This window comes from Mercenaria mercenaria, chromosome 17, assembly GCF_021730395.1.
Source record: "Mercenaria mercenaria strain notata chromosome 17, MADL_Memer_1, whole genome shotgun sequence".
NCBI classification, from domain to species: domain Eukaryota; kingdom Metazoa; phylum Mollusca; class Bivalvia; order Venerida; family Veneridae; genus Mercenaria; species Mercenaria mercenaria.
The window spans coordinates 41,679,774-41,693,610 of record NC_069377.1 but is presented as its reverse complement, the minus strand read 5'-3'; the positions used below and the strand labels follow the sequence as shown (position 1 = coordinate 41,693,610).

Below are 13,837 nucleotides of genomic sequence, written 5' to 3'. Positions count from 1 at the left end.
AAACATACAGAATTTACAAAAGAAGGCATTGTAAATTATCATAATTTTGCTACCTTCCTCTTCTAGCCTGGTTGAACAATGCTGACACAAGAAACTACAGCCATAGAATGCATAAATTTATAACAGATGTTTAAAAGGAAATGCCGTCAGCGTCATCAGACAAAATTGACATTCCCGCGCATTACATGAGCATTCAATGATGCTGTGTTGTGCAACATGAAATTATTTTAATTCCGTTTTCACTTAACAGTAGAGTGGAACATATGCAATAAAAAGGTTATAAAACAGCCCTTACAGAAGAAAAAGGCCTTCTGCGTACTCTTGCTGTGTACATACAGCGTATATGATGCGTACATGATGAGTACTGAAATCCAGGGCTTTAAATAGTACGCAGGATATACACCGCACATACACCGATAGTACGTTTGTAGTACACTTTTAACATGCAAATGAGCTCTGCCGCATCAACTTGCTGCGTACATGCTGTGGACTACACAGCTGAGCCTGCGGTGTACTACCCCTGTGGCGTACATGCTGTGTACTCCTGCGGCGTACATGCTGTGTACTCCTGGCCTGAGTCCTGCAACGTACATACTGTGTACTCCTGGCCCGAGTCCTGTGGTGTACATGCTGTGTACTCCTGCTGCATACATGCTGTGTACTCTTGTGGCGAAACTGCTGTGATAATGTAAATTCCTTACCCCACCAACTTTCGTATGCAAATGCTGATCATTGGACAGAAAAAAACAGAAAAAAGATAAGTGACATGCATCAATAAGTATTTACCCTTACCAAAATAATGTATATTGATGTTATCAAATAAATTAGTATGCTTTTCTTCATCCACTTTTCAATGAAATAAATAAATTTTTGTAGCATGTAATTTGGTAAACATTTGAAGAAAATGGCGTAACTGCATCAAGGGGAAACAACTTTAATGCAACTAAATATAAGTGTTATGATTTATTATAGACGATGTGTGCGTAGTATGTATTTATTTTGATTAAAATCCATCTGAGAACAATCAAGGACTGGAATTATATAAGCATTTATACACTTTTATGTCCGTAAAAGGTAGTGCGCCAAAAAATTTTGGATTGATTTTTACCAATGGGGCGAGCGCAATTAGCCAAAAACGTTCTGAAAATATACGAGCAGCAAATCAGATGAACAACTTTTTAATTTGGTGAGGCCTTAATGAGTTAACATAATGAGCATTAAAGCCTTTGTAAAACATGATAGAATGGTGTTTTGCTTAAGAGTATTCAAATAACAGTGAGAGCTATTAATTCTTCTCATTCGGGCGCTGTTGAGGCATTATCTTGGTAATTATTTCATGTATTGCAAAATGTAATGCAATGAAGTTCTCCTGCATACATGCTGTGTACTTGTCGAAATAGTATGCGGCATGTACGCGGCATGCGGTGTATGTAAAATGTACTCCTCTGGCGTACTACTGTGTTCGCGGTATATACACAGTAAATACGCAGCATGTACACCACAGAGGCATGCTTCTGTAAGGGAGGGCTGGTGTGCCTTAAGGCGATATTGGCCAAAACCTCTCCTAGTATGCCAATATCGCCTTAAGGCACACCAGCCCTGTATAATAACCTCTATAAGAATGTTAACACCACTGAAAATTTGCTTGATGATACAAATCAAAATAATTTGCTTAACATAATACGCTGTTTGGTAAACTGTGACAAGCAGTTTATAGTAGTGATATAGTAGTCAACAGAATAGTTTAAAATGCATGTGTCCACTATATTATTTGGATATTCTAGCATAAAATTGCTGCTTTGTTTTCAGGTCTGAGTGAATGTTAATAGAGAATTTCTCGTGCTTACACCTTGTTAATACATAATACCTTTTAACATATGCATAGTCCATGACCAAGCATAAATTTATTACAGCCCAGTGATTGATAATTCAAAAAGAATTGACATCAACTGATCAAACATTGCTTATGTTCTGGCGCATTTCATGAAATTTAATGATGTTGGTAGACAGTATATTCATTTTGTTTAGCCTTTTACATGTTTTAAGCTCACCTGTCACAAAGTGACAAGGTGAGCTTTTGTGATCGTGCGGTGTCCGTCGTCCGTCCGTCCGTCCGTGCGTCCGTCCGTCCGTAAACTTTTGCTTGTGACCACTCTAGAGGTCACATTTTTCATTGGATCTTTATGAAAGTTGGTCAGAATGTTCATCTTGATGATTTCTAGGTCAAGTTCGAAACTGGGTCACGTGCCTTCAAAAACTAGGTCAGTAGGTCTAAAAATAGAAAAACCTTGTGACCTCTCTAGAGGCCATATATTTCACAAGATCTTCATGAAAATTGGTCAGAATGTTCACCTTGATGATATCTAGGTCAAGTTCGAAACTGGGTCACGTGCCATCAAAAAACTAGGTCAGTAGGTCTAAAAATAGAAAAACCTTGTGACCTCTCTAGAGGCCATATATTTCACAAGATCTTCATGAAAATTGGTCAGAACGTTCAACTTGATGATTTCTAGGTCAAGTTCGAAACTGGGTCACGTGCCGTCAAAAACTAGGTCAGTAGGTCAAATAATAGAAAAACCTTGTGACCTCTCTAAAGGCCATATTTTTCATGGGATCTGTATGAAAGTTGGTCTGAATGTTCATCTTGATGATATCTAGGTCAAGTTCGAAACTGGGTCACGTGCCATCAAAAACTAGGTCAGTAGGTCTAAAAATAGAAAAACCTTGTGACCTCTCTAGAGGCCATATATTTCACAAGATCTTCATGAAAATTGGTCAGAACGTTCAACTTGATGATTTCTAGGTCAAGTTCGAAACTGGGTCACGTGCCATCAAAAACTAGGTCAGTAGGTCAAATAATAGAAAAACCTTGTGACCTCTCTAAAGGCCATATTTTTCATGGGATTTGTATGAAAGTTGGTCTGAATGTTCATCTTGATGATATCTAGGTCAAGTTTGAAACTGGGTCACGTGCCTTTAAAAACTAGGTCAGTAGGTCTAAAAATAGAAAAACCTTGTGACCTCTCTAGAGGCCATATATTTCATGAGATCTTCATGAAAATTGGTCAGAATGTTCATCTTGATGATATCTAGGTCAAGTTCGAAAGTGGGTCACGTGCCTTCAAAAACTAGGTCAGTAGGTCAAATAATAGAAAAACCTTGTGACCTCTCTAGAGGCCATATTTTTCATGGGATCTGTATGAAAGTTGGTCTGAATGTTCATCTTGATGATATCTAGGTCAAGTTCGAAAGTGGATCACGTGCCATCAAAAACTAGGTCAGTAGGTCAAATAATAGAAAAACCTTGTGACCTCTCTAAAGGCCATATTTTTCATGGGATCTGTATGAAAATTGGGCCGAATGTTCATCTTGATGATATCTAGGTCAAGCTCGAAACAGGGTCATGTGCGGACAAAAACTAGGTCAGCAGGTCTAAAAATAGAAAAACCTTGTGACCTCTCTAGAGGCCATACTTGTGAATGGATCTCCATTAAAATTGGTCAGAATGTTCACCTTGATGATATCTAGTTAAAGTTTGAAACTGGGTCACGTGCCTTAAAAAACTAGGTCAGTAGGTCAAATAATAAAAAAACCTTGTGACGTCTCTAGAGGCCATACTTTTCATGGGATCTGTATGAAAGTTGGTCTGAATGTTCATCTTGATGATATCTAGGTCAACTGGGTCAACTGCGGTCAAAAACTAGGTCAGTAGGTCTAAAATTATTAAAATCTTTTGACCTCTCTAGAGGCCATATTTTTCAATGGATCTTCATGAAAATTGATCTGAATTTTCACCTTGATGATATCTAGGTCATTTTCGAAACTGGGTCACGTGCGGTCAAAAACTAGGCCAGTAGGTATAAAAATAGAAAAACCTTGGTGACCTCTCTAGAGGCCATTATTTTTCATGAGATCTTCATAAAATTAGTGAGAATGTTCCCCTTGATGATATCTAAGTAAAATTCAAAAACAGGGTCATGTACCTTCGAAAACTAGGTCAAATAGATCAAATAATTGGAAAGACATTGTGGACCTCTCTAGAGACATGTTTTCAATGGAATCTTATGCAAATTGGTCTGATTTTTGATCTTGATAATATTAGGTCAAGTTCAAAAACTGGGTCACATGAGCTCCATAACTAGGTCACTATGTCAATTAATGTCGTCATACTCAAAAACTGGGTATGTGGGAAGAGTGTGAACGATCAGGAACATCCATGTCCTCTTGTTATATTATCTATGATCAGACTCAACATTTTCAGTGGATTCTGCAGATGTTACAACAGAAAAAATATGCGTTATTACTACATTAAGATTTTTGCAAGATATATCCCTAAATTATTAACACAATATTTCAGTGTGACTAAACAGTCTAAGATGCTTTTGAAATCAAAACAAAATCAGTATTCCTTCTGGGTATTTACTTACGTGTAGTACTGATTTACACCTGTATTGTTCTTTCTCAATGTCACATGTACAATTTAACTTTGGAAATGAAAAAAATAAGAAAATTGATTTCAGCTGTAAATGATAAACTTTAAACTATGAAGTTGTTCTCCCTTTGTCATCTGTGAGAGGCAAAGTGGTGCACAATTAGAGTGTTGGACTCTGTTCCAGAGGTTAAGGGTTTAATATGCAGTAGAGCTGTATTTAACAATCCTTCTACAAAGGCATTAGTATTTGTTTTTAAGCCAGGGGTTTCGTGCCTGATGAGAGACAGGATTTGACAGTGGTTTCCACAGTCCTTTACAAGGCATTGCGTATTGTACTTGTTTTAAAGTCAGGGATTCTATGCCTGCTGAGAGCAGATTTGACCATGGTCTTCCATAAAAGGCCTAAGTACTTTGTTAGAAGCCAAGGGTTCTATGCTGTGACAAATGGTCTCCAACTCCGTACCAAAAAATACAAGTACTTCTAGAACAAGGGCTTCTATGCCTGATGAGAGCAGAATTTGAGAAGTGGCCTTCACAATCCCTTACAAAGGCATTAGTACTTGTAAGAAGCCAAGGGATCTATGACTAGTGGGGGAAGAATTTGAAAATGGTCTCCACAGTCCCTTTACAAAGGCATTAATTACTTGTTAGAGACAGGGGTTTATACATGGTTGAGCGTGGGAATTTGACAATGGTTTACACAATCCCCCACCAAAACACAAGTACTTATTAGAAGCCAGGGGTTCTATACTTGGTGAGAGTGGAATTTGACAATGGTTTCCACAATCCCCCACCAAAACACAAGTACTTGTTAGAAGCCCAGCATTTCTATGCTTATTTTTCTGAGAGCAGCATTTGGACAATGTCTCAAAATCCTTACAAAACACCAAAGTCATTGTTAGAAGCCAGCATTCTATGCCTATTGAGAGCAGCATTTGGCCAATGGTCTCCAATATCCCTTATCAGAACAACAAGTACTTTTAGAAGACAGGGTTATATACTTGGTGAGAGTGGAATTTTGACAATGGTTTTCTACAATCCCCCCCCACACAAGTACTTGTTAGGAAGCCAGCATTCTTTGGCCTCACTGAGAGCAGCATTTGACAATGTCTCCAAATCCCTTAACAAAAACACAGTACTTATTAGATGACAGGGGTTCTATGCCTGATGAGAGCTGCATTTGACAATGGTACTCCTCAGTCCCTTTACAAAGGCCAATTATACTTGCTAAAACAGAGATTCTGTGGCCTGATGAGATTGGGAATTGGACAATGGAGGATCTACAGTACCTTTCTGAGGCATATAGTCATGGTTATGTTGCTTGCCGAGAGTAGAATTCGACCAATGGTTCTCCTCCTTTACCCAAAACACCAGTACTTGTTAGAAGCCAGGGGCTCTATGCCGCTGAGAGGGGAATTTGACAATGGTCTCCACAAAACCTACCAAGGCATTATAAGTTTTTTAACGTGAATAAGAGGTTTACTAATGCTTAAAGGGACTGGCCTCCAGTTCGTTCACAACAAGAAAAAACCAACTTTTTTTTAGCACGACTATTCGAATCTACTCACCCTGGCATCGGCGTCGGCGTCGGCATCACACCCTTGGTTTAAGTTTTTTTGCATGCAGTACCATACAGCCATCAGTTAAAGGCTCTTGCTTTGAAAACTTATTTTTTCTTTATCTAGGTCAATTACCATCTCACTGGGTCAAGTCCCATAACTCTGACATGTATTTGAGCAAATAATGCCCTTTTGGGACTTAGAAAATTTGCTTTTACGTTTAACATGATGTTACTATCTCCAAAACTAAATGCAGATATTGGAATTGAAACTTCACATGGTGTCTTCAGGGTTATAATACTAGTTGATCGCAGAAGTCATAACTCTGACTTCATTTTGGGCCAATTTATGCCGCCTTCTGGACTTTGAATTTCTGGTTTTGTTAAAGTTTTGCGTGCAATGTACAAACAGCTATTTCTAAAAGGCATATAGATTTGAAACTTTATTTTTTCTTTTTTCTAGATCAAAGTACCAACCTCCTGGGTCAGTCCCCTAACTTGACATGTATTTTGAGCAAAATTATTCCCTTTTTGGACTTAGGATAAATTCCTGGTTTTAAATTTTTTTATGCAAGGTAATTAGCTATTTACTAAAGGCATTTAAATTTGAAACTTATTTTTTCTTTTTCTAGATCAATTACCAAACCTCACTGGGTCAAGTCCCTTATCTGACCATGTATTTTGGGCAAATTATGCCCCATTTGGGACTTTAGAACATTCTGAAGATATCATTAAAGTTTTACATGCAAGTTTCTATCTCCAAAACTAATGCAGATATTGAATTGAAAACTCTCACAATGTGCCTTCGGGTTTTATAAAACTAGTTGATTAGGAGCAAGTCCCATTAACTTGATATGCATTTTGGTCAAACTGTGTCCCCTTTTGAACTTAAAACTCTTTTGGATTATTTAACTTTTTGTGGTAATATTTCCTGCTCTGGGACAATATTTTCGAATAGTTGAGCTTGGCTGTCTTACGGACAGCTTTGTTTAGAAATGCTAGAATTAAATGCTATATTTCTTAGAAGGCTTTAAAACTTAATTACTGACGGATCCTGTATGTTATGGAACACATGGAATTTGATGTTTTTATTACTTTTTACGATTTTCGGATGAAAATTGACAAAGAATTTGTACGTTTTACTCAGTAGAACTGTCTCCATTATTAATATCTATATTTTGAAGTCTTAATTCACTAATTCTGCTATAGTGCTATTTTTTACGACGATGGAAAAATGTCCGGGGTTCGATTCCCAACGCGGTCATCTCCTTTTTTTTCTTGATTTCAAAATTTTTTAAATATTTAAAAAACAAAACTCATTTTCTATAAGTTCATAATTATGACCAAACTTCAATTTGAAAGAAAGATTATTTTTAGCCAAATCTGGAGGGTCAGTGCCTTTTAACTCTCACTGTACAATCTTTTCTGTTGCTTTGAATTGTCATTCCAATAAAAAACAGCCAAAGATTAATGGCATTCTCGTTTAGTTTCAGACTATTTGAGGGAAGACACATGTGAATTGCTGGATGCTTGTCATGCAAAAAGTAAATCTTTCTCTTTAATTTTTGTGCTCTTTGTAGAGAAATGTGATAAATTTAGGCACTCAAGGATTAAAGTGAAGTTGGACCAGCTAAAAGTTCTGGCTTAAAATGATATGTTTTGGTGCTAGCAGACTATTTTGCTTTACACTTAAGAGTACTTAGTCACATTTAAGTGGTCTGAAACAGTGGCTACATTTTCTGTTGCAAATAAAGTTCAAACTAGGGAAAAGAAATATGAACGAATATGAATTAGTTTAAAGACAGCCTTGGCATTGTTTTTCAGTTTTCCACTTGAATTATTATTGCATAAGACCTCTTGCCAGAGTTATATTTTAGTGCAATGTCTAAACTCAGTATGATTTTACTTTTTTTAATTGTAAAATTTTCTACTTAAAAATGTGCATTGAGAAAAATCACCGTTTACTCATAAATAAAATGATAATACTAAAATTTTAAGAAAACTCACAGGAGGGCTATTTTTTACCCTTAGCAAACTGCTAAATATTAATTTAGGCTGGTGGCAATGGGCCATTCACACCTGCTAGGTGAGGACCCGAAGACCCACCTCTACTTCACAACTTCCATTTTCTAATTCAGTAAGAACTGAAACCCCTGTACATTTATGGTATGGTGTCTTAATATATATTTCAGTGCCCCAAGATCTGCAACTCCTACAAGACTGCCTGTGTTCAGCACAATCACTAGATCAGGGTCTGTGCGGAGACCCCTGGTGGAATCTTTCACAAGTGAAGATTCGGACCATCATTCCTCCTGTGGTAATAGTTATAGTTAGAACATGAATGAATGATACTTCATATATTTGTTTGCTTCAAAACACATTTCTATTTTTCTTCAGAACTCATCCATTCTAGCTAAACCTTTACTATGATAATGTATTTAAAATGTTACCATAAATTTGATATTGACTTATTAGCCCCTTACTGTTTGAAAACCAGTTTCTGGGACTATAAGAATGTGCTTTTCTGTCTGTCCGTCCATTAGCAATTTCGTGTCCGCTCTGTAACTCTTGAACCCCTTGAAGGATTTCAAAGAAACTTGACACAAATGTTCACCACATCGAGACAACATGCAGAGCGCATGTTTCGGTTGGTTCACTTCAAGGTCAAGGTCTCATTTAGGGTCAAAGGTCATATGAGTTTGTTTTGTGTCTGCTCTGCAACTCCTGAACTGCTTAAGGATTTTAAAGAAACTTGACACAAAGTTCACAACATCCAGACGACGTGCAGAGTGCATGTTTTGGAAGGCTTGGTCCAAGGTCAGGGTAACACTTAGGGGTCAAAGGTCATACCTTCGGGCTTATATTGCTCCGCATTGCAGTGCTTTTGTTACTAAAATAAATTTGACACAGACAAACTATTTTCCAATATCTTCATCCACATTGGAGTTATTAAACAGTCCAGTAACAGCTCAAGTTTCCTCAGATGTACATAATTCCACTATCCAGCATCAATATAGTAGAGTGAGCTGTCTCTTGAGACAGCTGTTGTTATTATTTCATTTTATCTTTAAAATGATAGTGGACCAGACTGTGCGGATGCGCAGGCTGGTCTGGATCCATGCTGGTCGCAAAGCCACTATGTTGGTTTTCTCATGGCACGGCTCATATTTTCTTTTCTTCTTTATTCAGATAACAGAAGGAATGTAGTTGAAGTAGTGGATAGAGGCATAAAAGGTGAACACAAACTAAACTTGCACAATGAGCATGCATATTCATTTAATGACCACATCTCTTTAGTGCCAAAGATAAACTTTACAGACATTAACCCATTTCAAGCTTTAAATGGGGAAAGTGGAATACCAGAAAATAGGAATTTACCTTCCGGGGGTCTTAGTAGCATCAAAAGAACTAGAGATCGGCCATACAGAAAGATTGACCATAACAATGTGCAGAAAGAAAATGAAAAACCTGAAGAAATTGAAAGTTTACACCATTTGTATAACAATTCCAGACTACTGGAACATAGAAGAAAAAAAGTTCAGAATGAGATTAGAACATATATTGATGCGCAGAAACGTGATCGTAACCATGACATACATAATGGTGATCTAGGGATTAAAGATAAGTTTAGTGATTTAAATCACTTCTTTGCTAGAAGGAAATTGGAAGAGGAGGAATATTTCTTCTTCACTGGAAATGGACAACATGTTTCCAAAATGCCCAAATCTCCTCTGCTAAAAGCTCAGGAAAAGCTGATAATGCCAGTATCTCCTGTGCTGAGTTGGGAGGCTACAAGTCTGTTACAGGCCAATGAAGAGAGTAGTTGTAACAGGGAGATATTTGAACCAATGGACATAGATACAAAAGGAGCAGAAGCAGTGAATCTGCTGCAGCAGAATGATCTAATAAAGGACAGATCTGTGCAACAGACATATGTTCATCCTGATGGACAGGAAACAGATTATGACACAACTTTAGGTTAGTCGATTTTTATGTAAGATGTAACTTTTTTTTCTTGTTATATAACATGAGAAATATAAGCAAAAATTGCATTTTTCTCCACACTTGTAAAAGTTCTTTGATAAAATCTTTGATGACTTGACTGGATAATGGGAAAAAATCATGCCAGACTGGATGTTAGCAAGTTTGTTTTCAGCTGGAATTACAACATTCAGTATTCAGGAAGTTGATAGTTATTGAAACTTTTATAATTAAAAAAAAACGAAGGAAAAAATTATGTCCAGGGTGTACTCAGCTCCTACAGATTTCATCCAATTCAAATGAAAGGTTGTATACATCAACAACATGAAGCAGACATGCATATATTATCAGAACTTTCATGTCTGATTATAACTTTTAAGTTATGCCCCTTATTTGGACTTTTTATGGACTTAACCATATTATTGTTACATCTCTACTTAGTTTAATAAACTCCTACAGTTTCCATCCAGTTCAAATGAAACTTGGTCACCGTGAAGTAAATATGTAATAATTGTCAAGATTTTCATGTATGATTAACACTGAGTTATGCCCCTTTTTGAGCCATACCACAATTACATCTGTATCTTGTGTACCCAATTCCTATAGCTTCCATTCCATTCTAATGAAACTTGGTGCACGTCATCAACATGAAGTGGACATGTATATATCATTAGGAGTTTTATTTGCTATCAATATTTTTGAGTTATGCTGGCGCTCATCCACTAGGCTTCCATGGCAGTTTTTAAATGTATGTGATCAAAGGAAATTTCTCAGTAAAGTTTATTTGTTTGACATTTTACTAGACTGGTTTAACAGACAGAGTAGAAGCAACAGTCAGTGTTCACATTGTTCTCAAGGTTCTGCAGACACTATCTCCCATGTTCAGGTAATATTTCCTCTTTACACGACTACATTTACCAACACCAATTAATAGATCAATAATCTCCGGAAACTGGAGATGAGAAATCAGAGAGATTGGTGGTGTAGTAGTTCATTAAATCATGTGTTTGAGACCCAGCGGTATCAAAGTTGCTTCGTAGTTGATACCAGTACTGTTTCCAGGAAGCAGATTTAGGTGTGATTCAGATATATTAAAATTTCCTGTTTCAAGTTGATATAAATATTTATAAACTAAACTTAGTAAATATATATCCATACACTATTTTGTGGGTGTTCATATTGTTCATAATATACACCTTTTTTAGAAGTTAAGTTTTTAGCTCGACTATTCGAAGAATAGTCTAGCTATTCTACTCACCCTGGCGTCGGCGTCGACGTCGACGTCGGCGTCACACCTTGGTTAAGTTTTTGCATGCAAGTACATACAGCCATCAATTAAAGGCATATAGCTTTGAAACTTATTTTTTCTTTTTCTAGGTCAATTAACAACCTCTCTGGGTCAAGTCCCATAACTCTGACATGTATTTTGAGCAAATTATGCCCCCTTTTGGACTTAGAAAATTTTGGTTAAAGTTTTACATGCAAGTTACTATCTCCAAAACTAATGCAGATATTGATTTGAAACTTCACTTGTGTCTTCGGGGTTATAAAACTAGTTGATAGCAGCAAGTCCCATAACTCTGACTTTCATTTTGGCCAAATTATGCCCCCTTTTGGACTTAGAAAATTCTGGTTAAAGTTTTGCATGCAAGTACATACAGCTATTTCTAAAAGGCATATAGATTTGAAACTTATTTTTTTTTTTTTCTAGATCAATTACCTAACTCACTGGCCCAAAAACCCAAAACCCCCCTGACATGCCCTTTTGAGCAAATTTTCCCCTTTTTTTAAAATTTGGGAAAATTTTGGTTAAATTTTTACATGAAATTTTTGTGACGGGAAAAGGGCCCAAAACCCGGCGACAGTAACCACAAACAAATAAACCACCCTTTACAATATTTTAAAAATTTTTTTTACAAAAGATGATTTTTAAAACAATGAATAGATATGAAAAAAAAAAAAAAAAATGATTAAAGAAAAAAAAAAAAAAAGAAATTTTTCAGTATTCTTTTAGATACAAAAGTTTTTAAAATTTTCCCATTCTAATCTGACCTTTACACAGTTTTTTTAAATTAAATTTGGTAATTTTAAAGGGTAGCACAAAAAAAAACAAATCTCAAAATCCATTTTTTTAAAAAACCGGAATACGTTGTTTCCGTGTTGGCTCCCTATGGGGGTAGGTGATTGCACCCCCTGAGTTTGTTTCCCAGGGGAAAACCAAAAATCACGTCTTTGGGGGTTTTTCCCCCGGCACAACCATGGGACGAAAGCTCGCGCGGGGAATATCCTCCGGAGTAAGCCCAATTTAACCTCGGAAATTGGGTATTTCCGGGTTTGAAAAATCACCAGGAAAAAATCGTCTGGGGGAAAGAAAGCTAAAATATATAACATTGGAAAGCACCATGGGAAAAAAACAAAAAAGTCGGGCAAAAAACTGCCCCTTTTGGGGTACACCATCCTCCGAAAGGCTCCCAAAAAATAAACTTTCTACTTATCAAAATAAAAGGGCAAACTAATTTAAAAAACGTAAACGGGATTAAAAATTAACTTCAACTTTTTACTTCCCATTATTCCAAAGATTACTTACAAAAAACCCCCAAAATTTAAAAAGTATGAAATGTTTAAAAAAAAGTATATAAAATTAAACTTAAAAGGGGTACGGATAGAAAAACGCAGCAATTATTTACAACTACAAATTAAAAAAATTCTTTTAAAAACAAACTTAAATGAGGGGTTGGGCATCCATAAAATACTTGCCAAAAACCTAAAAACGGCCACAAATTAGAGTGCTAAAACGGGCCCACCAAAAAAAATTTAAAAATAAATAAAAAACATGGCCTAAAATTTGCCAAAAAAATTTTTATACATAAAAATCCCTTTCAGTAAGGGCCCTTTCCATAATTAACAAAATTTTAAACATTTTTTTTTGAAAAAAATACTTTAAAAATTTCCATTTTTAAAAATTTTCCCAAGTAAAAATTTTTAACATCTTATTTTAAACGAAACATTTTAGATTCCCTTTCGAAAAAATTTACAAAATTCTGAAAAATTTAATAAATCATCCGACAAAACCGAAACAAACAAAAATCATGTCCCAAAAAAAGTAAATGTTAAAAAGAATTCTGTAGAATGAACAAAAATTTACCAAATAAAAATCGTAATGCAAAAATCAAAACAAAACTAAAAAATAAATTTCTTACCCCCTCGATCAAAAGCAAAATTTTCCCTAGAAAGAAAATAATTCAGCCCATAATTCTCTAAAAAGTCGTAAGGTGGGTCCCAAAAGCTATCTGTCCAGTCTATTTAAAGGATAAGCCCCCAAAAAACCCTAAAATTTTAAATGGTTTCACGGCTAACCCGGGGACTCTTACTATTTCTTTTCAAACGGATTCACGATAAAAACCCGGGGGAATCTAATTTTTTTTGGGCGCAAATTTAAAATGAAAATTTGAGGCCCTTTAAATTTTGGTTTTTGGGTATAAAAACATAGATTCCTGAAGTTTAAAAAATATCAATTTTCTTTTTAAACTGAACAGAATTCAAAAATTTTTTAAAGGGAAAATTAAATTTTATGAAATCCGAAAAACATGAGAGGTATTTCATGCGTAAAATCTGACTTTTTACCTCAAAAACCTAAAAAAATTTACAAAAAATGGCAATCCCCTCATTTACAATACAGAAAAAAAAGGCCCGATGCCCTTTTGTGACAAAACCCCCCCCCCTTAAAAAGAAAATTTATATTTTTTAAATGAAAAAAAAATGAAAAATTTTAAAATAGAAAAAAAAACAAAAAAAAAAAAAAACGCCCCTGTCACTACCCTGGTCCCCAAAATAAATATAGCCACCGGCCCTACATTTCTACTAAA

General features: G+C 35.8%; 1 protein-coding gene across 1 annotated transcript in view; it reads left to right on the top strand.

Moving 5' to 3' along the window:
* Positions 1-10,917, top strand: part of LOC123536276 (uncharacterized) — an 88,069-nt gene extending 77,152 nt beyond the window's left edge. The window contains exons 12-15 of the mRNA XM_053527806.1: positions 5,633-5,762; positions 8,183-8,307; positions 9,180-9,968; positions 10,775-10,917. Coding sequence (XP_053383781.1) covers positions 5,633-5,762; positions 8,183-8,307; positions 9,180-9,968; positions 10,775-10,902 — 1,172 coding nt within the window. The 3' untranslated portion in view covers positions 10,903-10,917. The remainder of the gene's footprint in view (positions 1-5,632; positions 5,763-8,182; positions 8,308-9,179; positions 9,969-10,774) is intronic.
* Positions 10,918-13,837: the final 2,920 nt, after the last annotated feature.